This window comes from Leuciscus leuciscus (genome assembly GCF_965113295.1).
Source record: "Leuciscus leuciscus genome assembly, chromosome: 21".
NCBI classification, from domain to species: Eukaryota; Metazoa; Chordata; class Actinopteri; order Cypriniformes; family Leuciscidae; genus Leuciscus; species Leuciscus leuciscus.
The window spans coordinates 8,628,827-8,642,293 of NC_138745.1; the positions used below are offsets into that span (position 1 = coordinate 8,628,827).

The window sequence follows — 13,467 nt, forward strand, 5'->3', positions numbered from 1 at the left end:
TCACAGACAGGGCTTAGATTAAGCCAGGATTAAACCTTAGTTCAATTAGAACATTTAAGTAGCTTTTATAAACATGTATTTGAAATAAACTGTAGGTGTGCATCTTGAGACAAAACAATTCCCTTTAATTATTTAAATCCTTTAAATATTACCCCCCCCCCCCCCCCCCCCTCCCTTCCTCCCTCTCTCCCTCCCTCCCTCCCTCCATGTTCAAGACATGGTTTTGTCTTTAAAGGATTAGTTCGCTTCAGAATTAAAATGTCCTGATTATTTACTCACCCCCACGTCACCCAAGATGTTCATGTCTTTGTTTCTTCAGTCGGAAAGAAATAAAGGTTTTTGAGGAAAACATTCCAGGATTTTTTTCCATAGAGTGGACTTCAACGGGAACCAACGAGTTGAAGGTCCAAATTGCAGTTTAAATGCTGCTTAAAAGGCTCTACACGATCCCAGTCGAGGAATAAGGGTCTTCTCTAGCTAAACAATCTGTCATTTTCAAAAAAACTAAAAAACATTTATATACTGTTTAACCCCAAATGCTCGTCTTGCACTAGCTCTGTGATGCGCCACGCATTACGTAATCACGTTGAAAGGTCACGCGTGACATAGTGTTTACAAAGCGAATGTGCAAAGACTAATTCAAACGCCATTTACAAAAAAATACAAAAATAAAAGGTAAAACAACGATGTCGGACGATTTTGAGAAAATGAGTTTTTCGCCCTACCCTACCTTTTTAAACCTGAACACACGTGACCTTTCAACATGATTACATAATGCGTGGCGCATCGCAGTGCTAGTGCAAGAAGAGCATTTGTGATTAAAACGTTTTTTTTTTAATGTTTTTTTTATGACCTATTGTTTTGCTAGATAAGACAATTTTTCATCTGGAAATCTTTCATTCTCACATGAAATTCCAGATCGTGTCGATTCCTATTGAAATGACTGGATTTCACCCAGGAAACTTCGCTTATCAAAGGCAATGCGACCATACCTCTTTGGACCAAATTTTGGGGCTTTGACAGCTCCAGTCCCCAATTGACTTTTATTGTGTGGAAAAGGGCAGCATTAACATTCTCCTAAATCTCTCCTTTTGTGCACCATGGGGGGAAAAAGAGTTATATACTGTATACACTACATGAAAAAAAATGCTGGGTTTCAATCCATGTCTGGGTCAAACACGGACAAACCCAAACACTGGTTTAAATGAACCAAGGTTAGGTTAGCGTTTGTCCATATTTGACCCAAACATGGGTTAAAACAACCCAGCATTTTTTAGAGTGACGGTTTGGAACAACATAAGGGTGACTAAGTGATAGAATTTGTATATTTGGTTCCAAATCATTTCTTTCCAAAAAACAATCACAGCATGCTAATATTAGTGCCATTAAACAACAGTGCATTGTACTATTTCAAAGACCTGAAAGGTGAAACCTCAAGAGCATATCAGTGTGTTGTCAGTTCAGTTTGCTTGCCGCTTGGTTCTACACTTCTCTTGCACAATTCCCAAATTCCCAATTGAATGATTAAATGACTCATATAGTAACTGTTTTAATTTGTTGTCATGGAGAAAGGCATCATCCGAAAGCGGACAAGGATTTGGCAATGACTCAAATCAAATAACAGACATAAACATCTAAGAAATGAAAAGGCCACAGAGCTTTTTCTGAGAATCCCCCTTGTTGTTCTGCAAATTAAAGCCATTCATTCTCATGTTAATGATAGCCCTCTGTCAAGCTGAGCTGATGACTATTAGTTTCCACAGCCTTGCCCCAATAAAAAGAAGATATTTATGCTGCACTTATGTATGTTTGGATTTGCCAGTCAGGTTCACACATTTGCTCTTCAACAAAGGTGCTTTTCCCAAGCACGAGTAACCAGTGATGGTTTTTAAGAAACATGCAAATCAAATGGTTTCCGAGCGCATCCACAATCAGTGTGTGTGACATCCTATGGGAGATATCGCTTTGTTTCTCTGACAAAAGACACAGTGGAAAGGGAGCATGTGTTTTCCATTTTTACTGTAAAAAGCTATAATGCGCTTTCATCTAGCGAAGCACAATACACAATCCATCAAAAAGTCATGTTGTGAGTATCATGTGAAATTAGGCAAGGGTTTTATGTGCTCAAACAATACAGTTCTACTTAAAGGTGATGTCTAATGTTTTCTGCATTAAAATACTTTCTTGTATCCTGTTCACTTAAAGGGTCATGAAACCCCAAAACACATGTTTTGAGATGTGAACAGATATGTACAGGCTGCACATCACTGAAAAGACTAAAAGCACTCATACATTTGATCAATAAATGGAAATTGGTTATTTTTGCGTTTTTCAGAGCGATTTCGTTCTTTCGGGTTGAAAAGCAACGTCGCGAAATCTGAGGTAGAAGCGTGCATCCGGAGTGTGTGATTGGCTGCCGGGGCTGGAGAGAACGATTCTACGTCATCCAGTTCAGAGCATTATTCATGAGAGTGAATATTTTAACCCAATCACTGCGCTGTATTAAGCATGAGATCACATTATTCAAACATCATCAGCGCTGTTCCTTATGTCGTATGTTTCCTCAGCACAGTAGCAAAAAATATATATTGTATATATATAAATATATATATAATTTTTATACAGATTCAAGGTTCCCCTGAAAAGTGTAAAAACTGTGGTGCTATTAAAACATTGTTCTGTTTGAGCAACACAGTGCAACATAGCAACACAGTGGCTCAACCAATGGCAGGACTTTAGGGCGGGGCTTTCTGTTTGTTTGACCAATGGCAGAGTGTTAGGAAACCTGTCTGAAAACATTTCTGTTTGGTGACTTTAGTGGTGCAGGAATGACAAACTTCACCTTTAACAAACAAGAAATAGTTTGAAAAACCATAATTAAACCAAAGCATAACTAAAAGTAGACGCACTACGGAGCCCCTAAAGGGACATGACGGGGATGGAAAAAAATATGAGATGGGAGGAAAAATATTTAAAAGGTTTCGCTCACAAAACCTTTGCGTTCCCTTGCAAATCTTGCATTCAAACTTTTGTGTTTCTCGGGGGAACGCAAACATTTTGAGAGTGATGGCAAAGTTTTGCGGAGGTACGCAAAACATATGTGAGAGAACACAAAAGCATTGATAAATAATTTTTCCTCCCATCTCATATTTTTTATTTACCATGTCCCTTTAGGGGCTCCTTAACTTACAGTAGTAGATTCAGAGTACGGCAAATGTTAAAAATGTTGGTTGGTAAAAGGAGCCTTTCCAGTGGTTTGGAATATTATTTGGAGTGTAATTTAGAAAGAAATAAATCATCGTTTTTAAATACGAGTGAGCGGTGCTGGAAGCGAGTAGCAATATTTTAAGGTTGGAACTCGTATGTTGCTTTGTCTGGCTGGTGTCATCATGTCTGCCAGTTTCATATATCATCCTATTTACTGCTCTGTGTCTATGCATCGGAACAAGAGAGAGCAGATGGACCTGTAGAGATGATTGATAAACACACCAAACACACAAAATTGGTGCAATGAGATTTTCTGAATAAACAAACAAACAAACAAACACACAGCATGGCAAATCCGAACTGGTAGTTTGGTGATAATATAAGTATTTGATATTCCTGCGCGTCACTCAACACATATGCTTTAAACATATGCTCATCTGTTTTTTCAAGCGGAATGTTTTAGCGTCTTTCTATGATAGTACGCTGTTGTTGAGGAAAACATATGAGTGGGATCATTTCAAAATCCAATGCCAGCATTTATGTGGACTCTATGTGGATCATCTTTAATGTCTCAGCATGTTTTGTGGATGTGTGTATTTCATTTATTATATTACATATTATTAACATACAAATATGTGTTGCTTTGTATACTTTAAAAGTAACAGAAAAGCTCTGCTACACAATATAGAAAAATCACTTTTAAACTTTTATTGAAAATTCTAATTGAAAATATAAACTAAAATATAAAAATGATATACTTATCTTTCTATCTATCTATCTATCTATATAATTAAATATAAACTAAAATATAAATATATACTGTATATACATTTTAAATCAAATCTGTATATCTTTAATACCTCTATAATAATCTAATATATACAAACATGTGATACATACATACATATATATATATATATATATATATATATATAGGCTATATATTACATTATAACAAATATAAATAAAAAATCTATATTTTTTTTACAAATACTCTAATGTAATATATATAATACATATATACATTTTTATATATAAATATATATTTATTATAAACTATATAAAATATAAATATAATATATACACACACACACACACACACACACACACACACACACACACACACACACACACATTATATATATATAGAAAATAAAAAGTAAACAAAAGTTAATTTATCAGTATTTTGGGATAGGGTGCAGTGTGAGATTTCTGCCACTGGTAGCAGTGTTGAGTTTGTAGAAATTTGTCATTAATTTATATGTTATCTCTAAAGGGAGAGAAAAAAGTGCTGATGCTGTTTTTGCTGCCCGCCCTGCAAATTACTGACGGTAAGGTGAACAGCATTTCAATGCCCTGGAGCGATCCTCGGAAATTACTCCACTTCTAATTCAAAACAGGTTCTGAAACCAAAGAGGATAACATATAATTACAGCCAATTTACTAAGAAGAACACTACTGCATTTTGGAGTGAATGAATGGCAAGGCGTCTAACTTGTCAGTTGTATTTAAATGTAGCTCGGAAGAACTGGAAATGAAGTACATTTTATGTTGCATTGTTCTGAAAACAAATATGAGGATTAATGGAGTGGTGAAGAGCGCATAGTCATGCAAAAATCCATTGACAGGCAAAACAGCACATTGAGTCTCACGGTGCGAGAGGGAGGGAGAGAAAGAGAATTCAATTTTTCCACAAGCTTTCAAACTGCAAATGTTCCTTGCAGCTCTGAGAGAAAGATTAGGCTATCAATCTGCTCTACTCATACTGTCAGCAAGCACATGAAATCTATGCTGCAAAGCAGATACTAAAACACACAATCTGTGAGGCGAATTATTCTTAACATTGTCATCATCATTTATTACTGGTGGAGCAATAAGGAAGGAGAACAGTGTTTTAAACTGCTTATGGAGATAGTGAAACGACTATCTGTGATGGTAAACAGACAAGAAAAGCAGAGACTGGACAAAAATAACAAATAGGGCACATGCAGGCAGCATAAAAATGATGTTTGGGCTTAACAGGAACTTGGTGAAACATTTCATATTCAATCCATATCACCAAAAACAAAATCTGCATTAAGTTTGTTGTCTGTTACGGCCCTTGTCCATGTTCATTAATCTGATTGGGATCTCTGTTTGTACAGAGGCAGTCTGCACCTCTCATGTCAGTGTGTGTCACAGTGCAGTGAGATGATTGATGGCTTGCTTGAATGCACTTGCTATTACCGCTCACTGTCTCAAATAAAGGAGTTTAATCATAGGCTGACATGACGTTTACAGCACCGCCCTCTTCCAATCACAAGGACGGTCACATACTATCACACTGCTGCAATAAAATCTGCAGAGTAAAATGACTTAAATGCTGGCCGACGACCAATATCTAGATAATCTACAAGATTTAAGCTGTTGGCAGCATTTAAAATAGCTTTAATTTGCTAAAATTAGAAAAGATTATATTACATAATGCTTAACAGATCTTTGGATAACAAAGGTATTTTCATTAAACTTTGATTCATGTCAGTATCAATTCTTTTTTTAAATAAATGTGTATAAGATTACATAAGATTTTAAAATTAATTAATTATATTAATCATTAATATATTATTATGAAATATATATATATAAATTGATGTAAAACAAATTTTAATGTACATGAACTACTGATATGCTTAAGATTACTACATAAGATAACATGACAACACTAATAAACTAGTACATTAGTAATATATATATATATATATATATATACATACATTAACTAATATGTATATATATATATATATATATATATACATACATTAACTAATATGTTCAGCATTATATATCTGTAAAATGATTTAGATTGAAAATATTGCAAGTTATGAATTTATTACCCTCTTATAAAATTATAAAATTCATGATTTAGGCTATTGGTAATTTTACAAGTTTTCATTAAAATAATGATTAATCATTATTAAATGTCATTAAACATTGACTCATATGAACATATATTGAATGTAAACATGACCCACTATGTTAATCATTATATACAATAATTAATTCATAATGAAAGTTATGATGTTACATGGTATGTATTTAATAATGTTTATTTTGCATAGCCATACAGTACATTTTCATCTAAATTCTTGGCACCAAAACATTTTCTATTCATTGTTTCCTCCAGTTCTTCTGAAGAATAGCCCTGCCCCCATAAAACAAAATAATGTCTTATTATTCAAATTTACTAAATCACATTTAAGTCTGTTCAGTTCATTTGGGTTAAGCTGTTAGCTATATGAAGCATGAATGTGATCACAATCACCAGCTGCCCCTCGTGACTGGAGATAAAACATTGCATAAGACATAAAAATAGCTGACGTAAATGTTACATCCTGTAATTTAGGCCATATGCTACAACTTTTAAGGGCACAGACATACATTACGAAATACAGCAAATAACTATAAAAGCAAAACCTCTCTGGCGTCGATATAGGCTATGCGTGAAATATGCAGCACGCATATAGCCAATTAATATGTATTAATATTATCGGGTTGTTCTTTATATAGACAGATCTAGTTTAGGCTATATTCGTCTTCATTGTATGAAAGCTCGATGGCAATATCAAATTGTTCATTAAAACCAATCCCGCGACTAAATAACATTTCGATTAAAAAAACAAAACATAACAACAACAACAAAAGCGTGACTAGGAGTCTGGTCGCTTTGAAAGACGTTTGATTTCTTTTATCAAACACACGCATTTCTCACTATGACATTTATTCGCCTATTGCACACAAGAGGGGCGCAATATTAGTTTTCTATCACTGCTAAGCACCATGTTCAAATCACAGCGGCCATAATGGCAACAATTCAAAGGACGTTATTACAATGTTTCCATTAGTCGCGTTTACACGCGCTTGATACATTTCAACAGCGTTTGCGGTCATAAACGGCACTTCTCGATGGTTAGAATTCCAATTACATCTTGCCACATCCGGGCTCCTTCACACGCGTTAATGTTGCCGCATTAGTATAATGATTATATTAAATGTACAGTTAATGCATTCGAGAAATAAAATGAAGAATCTCTGCAGGAAATGTTTCGGTATACTCATACAAACCTTCTTTACACAGGTCCTGACAGACACATACAGCCATCATCGCGCATATTATCACATACAGCCGTTCGTTTTGTATCTGAAAAATCACTTTATTTATAACTCATGCGTATACTCGAAGACGTTTCGTAATTAGTAGCCGGTTTTGGCGAAAGTGGAGTTTAGAATTTGTAAAACGACTTCGGGAGTCTGAGAGACCGCACATGCACGTGCCTCCATTCGCATTCACGAATTTAATATGAACACGCGGTGGCAAAAAATGTACCAAAATGACCGTAAGTGAAATAATATAGGTTGAAAAAATATTAGACATCAATTGCGGACATTTTAGGTGAGTTAATTTCGCAGTGTGTGGGTTTCATATTGAAGGTCGTCGCGCTGATGCGCGCGTTGATATTTTGCCCTTCCAGGACCTTCGGTGATCCATTCAAGCCAACAAGTTTGGAGAGAATGTTTGAGTTTAATCAATTCAGAGCGACGAGATGGAGCCCAACTCACTCCTGGTAATATCATCCACTCCGCTTTCATTTCTGCGTCTAATGAATTTATTGCGCGCACGCATCTAGTCATAATGCTATGATAGGGAATCAATGGAAGAAACTTTACGACAAAAGTTAATATTTTATTATTCATATTTATATAGAATGTGATTTATCATGTGATCAGCTGGAATGCTTTGCTCGCCTCTGATCCCGTGTTATATAAAATGTTGCTGAATATAAATATGGCATGTCTATTTGTGTTTCCGCAGTGGGTAGGCTCACCTTGTGGTTTGCACGGACCTTACATTTTCTACAAGGCGTTTAGATTTCACCTTGAAGGCAAAGCGAGAATTTTGTCCCTGGGTGATTTTTTCCTGGTCAGATGTAAAGCAGGGGACCCCATCTGCATAGCAGAACTACAGCTCTTATGGGAGGAAAGGACAACCAAGCAACTTCTATCCAGCTCCAAACTTTATTTTCTCCCAGAAGATACTCCCCAGGGCAGAAATGTCACTCACGGAGAGGTAATTTATGGCACATTTCTTTTGCTTTTGCTGCTTTCTATGAAGGGCTCCGTCCCTTCGCGATGTGTTTATTGTGGTAGGGATGAAATATGAGCAGTGTGTGGCTTTGCATCGCATCTATTCCGCTGTGTGATCACAAGACATCTAATGCATCGCGTTTAATAATAGACACGCAGTCATAGTGGACCCTTGTGTTCATTTCGCCTCGGCTCATTTGCATACGAGCGTTTAGCGCATGCATTTCAAACAGCGTGTGATGATGAGAATGATGCCATTGTGTGAAGTTGTCACATCAGTGTTTGCTTGTTTCATCTGATATAGGGCTACAATAGTGCGGAAACTGACGACTGAAGCGTCTCGTTGTGGCGTTGCGATCTGCTGATTGTTGATAAAATAGTGTTGCTTCTGATGAGATCAAGGCAAATCATAAATAAATAAATAAATGCACGGGCGATCGATGTAAAGTATACTGTTGCTGATCGTCGCTAATGCTATATGGGTTATGCTGTATAATATCTCAGGCAGATGTTTTAATGTGAACTAATATCAATGAATTGATTAATAACGGCACGCTGATCAAGCAGCTGCTGTGCCTTAAAGTGAGCGAGTGACATTTATGAAGGTTATTATGTCAAAGTGCTGCAGCCTCATTTCACATTACATATTAGCTGAGATGTGTTTGCCCGAAAAGAAAAAAAAAATATTTCTGGGGATTTAACCCTTTGATGTACTGAAACATTGTTCTTTCACAATACTGTGTTTGTTTATGCTGCTGTGCATTTACTTAAGTATGGTTTAAATGCTATTAACAATAACTAATTCATGTTATTGTGTTGTGGAGTTGCTTGTAATTACTTTGTAATAGATTATTATATTAATGTAATATATCATTTCGTGTGCAAATTATTCGTGTGATATCTGTAGGGTACACTGTGAAAAAGTAGGTACAACTGCATTTGTTAAGGCGTTTCTACCTGATCTGATCATTAAACACGAGTTTTGTTTGTGCAAGCTAATGTAGTCAGGTTGAGTCAGTCATTAATATTAGAGATTGTTAACTGATAACAATTATTGTTTTCATGTGTCCAGTGGCTAACATTCCAAACCAATTTTAATGGTTTTATTGAGATTACTTTTAATACAAAGATAACTAAATAATTATTATACTACAACAGTAAAATATATATTATTATGATTATTATTTTTATTATAAACAATAATTATTAATAATGATTTTCACATTACATCTACAGAGAACCCTTTGATGGGCAAGAACAGATTTTTCTGTTATATTGCTGTATATTAATAACTCTTTATGTATTTAGCTGAAGTTGATAGACTACACACACACACACACACTCACAGATAAATAGCTGATAATCATTTAATTTAAGATAACTGATTACAATATAACTATATCTGATAACCGTTTAACCAGATTACCAAAGTAGCAGATTGTAAATATTGGTGAAAAAGATCAGTCAAACCAATCATAATTTTATTTCTTATATATTATTTATTATTTTTATTGTATAACCGATGTTATTTTTGACTACACATAAAACACATTTTTGTCAAAAGCAGTATTTTTGAGAGTGTAAAAACTGTAATGTAAAGCTTTCCCATTCATTGTGGTTTATCGATTGTGTTGCAATTGCTATTTTAACAAAGCAGCCCAGCTGCGTTCTTACATGGGTAATGTAACAAGGTCTGTACCTGTTTTATCTTGCACTGCTCATGTAATCACCGATCCCGAATACAAAAAGAGATTCTGCTGTGTGTGAACCTCTACCGTTCTACTGTCCTCCCCCGTGGAGTGGAGGATCAAATAGCCTTTTCAAAATAATCAACAGGTTTTGTGTGAAGCCCTGTCGAAATGTCAAGGTTGCTTTGCTGAATTATTATCAATATTAGGTGGAAACATAAACTGTTGCCGGGATCGACCTTGAAAACATGGTGTTTACACAATGTAACGAGGTGTTATTGAGGAAAAGCATTAGTCTTAATGCACTGTTTGTTCAGTTGATCAGAGCTCTGTCCTCTTTCCAACTTGCCACCGGCCTCCCTCCCTTCCCCCACTCAGCAGCAATGCCAATTATTTGCTTTTCAAATTTATTACGCATTCATGACTGCTGATCTTGAAACGGCCTGGGAGCCAAGGACAATGCTCCACTCTTAGGTACACTTTCCAGTTTTGAGAATATGGTGCATTCCATTAGCTTTTAGTCCATTTTGGGAACAATAACTAGTTTTAGAAGTGATAGCATATGCTTATTGTTAACACACATATAAGGTTCTGTTCTATATAAAACCTTAAAGCGCTTCAAGCTTTTAAGGGTTCCAATCATGGGATCATTTTATGGATTTAGTTTAGTTTTAATTAATTAAAGGCAGGGTATGCAATTTCAGAGACTAGCAATAGCAAGCTAGCTTTAAAAAGCGGAGGTATGGAAATACATGTTGACAGGCAGGTAGGGCATCCTATCAATGCATTTGGACCGAATACAATGATTGGACAAACTTTTTTGACATCCACAAGGTATATATATACTGTGTTTTTTTTTTGTGTTTTTTTGACCACGTCTATTATTGATGGTTATCAGGATGTAAAGAGAGTTTCAAGCAGTATAATAAATAGTGTTTATGAAACACATTGCCTACCCTAGCTTTAATTTTGTTTTAATTCATTTTTAATTATAGTAAAATGTTATGAATTAAACAGCTCGTAAACATACTTTATCAGTAGAAACATTTTAAATAACCTGTTAAACACGAAAGTATTATGCAATCATTTAAAGGTGCATTGTGTAATATTTAGGATCTGTTGACAGAAATGCAATATCATATACATAACTATGTTTTCAGTGGTGTATAAAGACCTTACATAATGAACCGTTATGTTTTTATTACCTTTGAATGAGCCATTTATATCTACATACACCGCGGGTCCCCTTACATTGAAATGCGCCAACATGTTTCTACAGTAGCCTTAAACGGACAAACGCGTTTCGTCACTATGTTGTTCTTCGTGCAAAGAAGCTAGCTAAAGTCAGCGAATAAAACACTGACACAATGATGAACAAGTAACAATAATATTCGCAATAACATCTCGTTTTTTACTAAATGATCAAGTAAACCTAATTTCTCCTCATTGCTTACCTGGCTACTCTCTGCTGTCTCAGACGACGACATCTTTTCCTTTCGGCCACCGTAACTTCTGTTGGTTGCAATTCACAACCTCACCACTAGATGCCGCTAAAAATTACACAGTGCTCTTTTAAAGCAGGGCTCAGTAGTTTCGGGATTTCTTCGCTGTATTCTCGCTTTTTGCTCGCAGGTTTCTCTCTAGAGCTCCCCCCACAGCTTCGGAATAGATACTTGACAACACTGTTGTAAAAACTCGTTGTTGATTCTCAGACACCAGAGGCTAGTAGATCAACGACATCAAAGCAGACGGGACATTCTTTAAAACGTCTTCTTCATTCGGGTTCGAACAGCGTGAGGGAGCGCAATAATGACAGCATTTTAGCAGATTTCTTTTGGCCGTAAAGCAATTGTTTACATCGCGAGACCTGATATCACGCGATACTTCCTGACGCGGCGGCCGGCGGCCCGCCGGCTCAAAGTTGCAAGTGCGTATTTTCCGCTCACGGGCACCAGGGGGGTGCGAAACGACCACCATTCAACCCGAAATAAGTAATATAACCATTCCAATGACTCCGAAGCTGTTCAGTTAAGGTAAAAAAAGTTACTTAGAGCACCTTTAAGACATCCTTATTTTGAACCTTTTTGGCTTAAAGCGTTCATAAAGCATCAAGAACCCTAGGGTTCTGTATTGAACCCCATTGAGCCTTTTTTCTAAGAGCGTACTGAGTAGGCTACTAATCAGACAATATTTGGCCATTAAACTGTCTGATTGGCCGATTAACAGAAGTATGTCAGTTCCAAAATACACCCTCAGCTTTGTTCAGAACGGTGTTCATTTTCTGTTTTCAGTTGCATTATAGCTAGAAGTTAGTGTTGTGTAAAAGTGTTCATTGAAATTCTGCAATGTTGTGCGTATCTTATTTGTTGTAATATTGAGTATGGAGTGTACTTGTTTTACACATGTCCTAAAAACTGTGAAGCATATTCGCCACTCTTTTGTGCATTCCCAGTGTAGTTGCTAAATGAGACATGGTGAATTTAAATAACAATGTGATTAAGTGTCAGCCAAAGCACCTGCAGTAATGTGAGCTTCACAACTCGCCAGCCTCAGATGCACTCAGCAGATTGTCCAATTAAATTACATTTGCATTTGCAGCGAATAACCCTAGCGACCGCTGATAAAGTTAATCAGCTATCATAGAAACTACCGTGCATTTGCAGAGGCTGCGCTGTGCTGTTAATAGTACAATAACAGACACGTTTCCTATTTACGAGAACAAAGTCAGTGGATGGGTCACGACCCAGAAATGGGTCACAGATTTTTTCTTATAGGGTCACAAAGAGCATGCAGAAAAACTGTGCTAAATGCAAATAATAGTGCAACTTAGAATTTAATTGTGGAGAAGTAGGGTGGAACATCTTTTAAAATGTCAGAGGAAATGCAGTATTTTTATGCAAATTTAAAATACTAGCCAAATTAGATAGATGCTGAGGTTGCATCCACGGAAGCTACAAAAGAAAATATGACCCAGACTACATTGGTGTGTTATTATTGGTTAGTTTGATATTATTACACTTATTAATTTAATTATACATGATTAACTTTATGCATATGTAATATAAGTTAATAATGTATGATTATTGTAATATAATATTATATATATTATAATGTAAAATAATATAATTTGTTTTCATTAGTCACATGTCTTCCTTTGTTCTGTTTTCCTGCCACTCCTTTGTATCCATGGTTACTGTCATCATCAGTTCAGTCTTGTCACCTGTTTAGCCATCATCGTTATTTGTATCACCTGTGTTCTGTTAATCAGTGTTCATCTGTGTTTGTATTTAAGTTCCATCTGTTCAGTCAGTCTTTGTCCGATCTACGTGGTATTAAGTGTGTGTGAACTCTCTGCCCGTCTTCTATGTACCAGTTTGATTTATATTGTGAGGAAAAGTTTGCATTGGATCTTTTGACTCTTTATATATATATAAAATGTGTGTGTATATAT

The 13,467-nt window shown here is 35.9% G+C and overlaps 1 protein-coding gene across 1 annotated transcript in view; it reads left to right on the forward strand.

Moving 5' to 3' along the window:
- The first annotated feature begins 7,723 nt into the window (after positions 1 to 7,723).
- arid5b (AT-rich interaction domain 5B) overlaps positions 7,724 to 13,467 on the forward strand; it is a 111,564-nt gene continuing 105,820 nt past the window's right edge. Inside the window, exons 1-2 of the mRNA XM_082151483.1 lie at positions 7,724 to 7,808; positions 8,057 to 8,311. Of these exons, the coding sequence (XP_082007609.1) occupies positions 7,788 to 7,808; positions 8,057 to 8,311 (276 nt within the window). The 5' untranslated portion in view covers positions 7,724 to 7,787. The remainder of the gene's footprint in view (positions 7,809 to 8,056; positions 8,312 to 13,467) is intronic.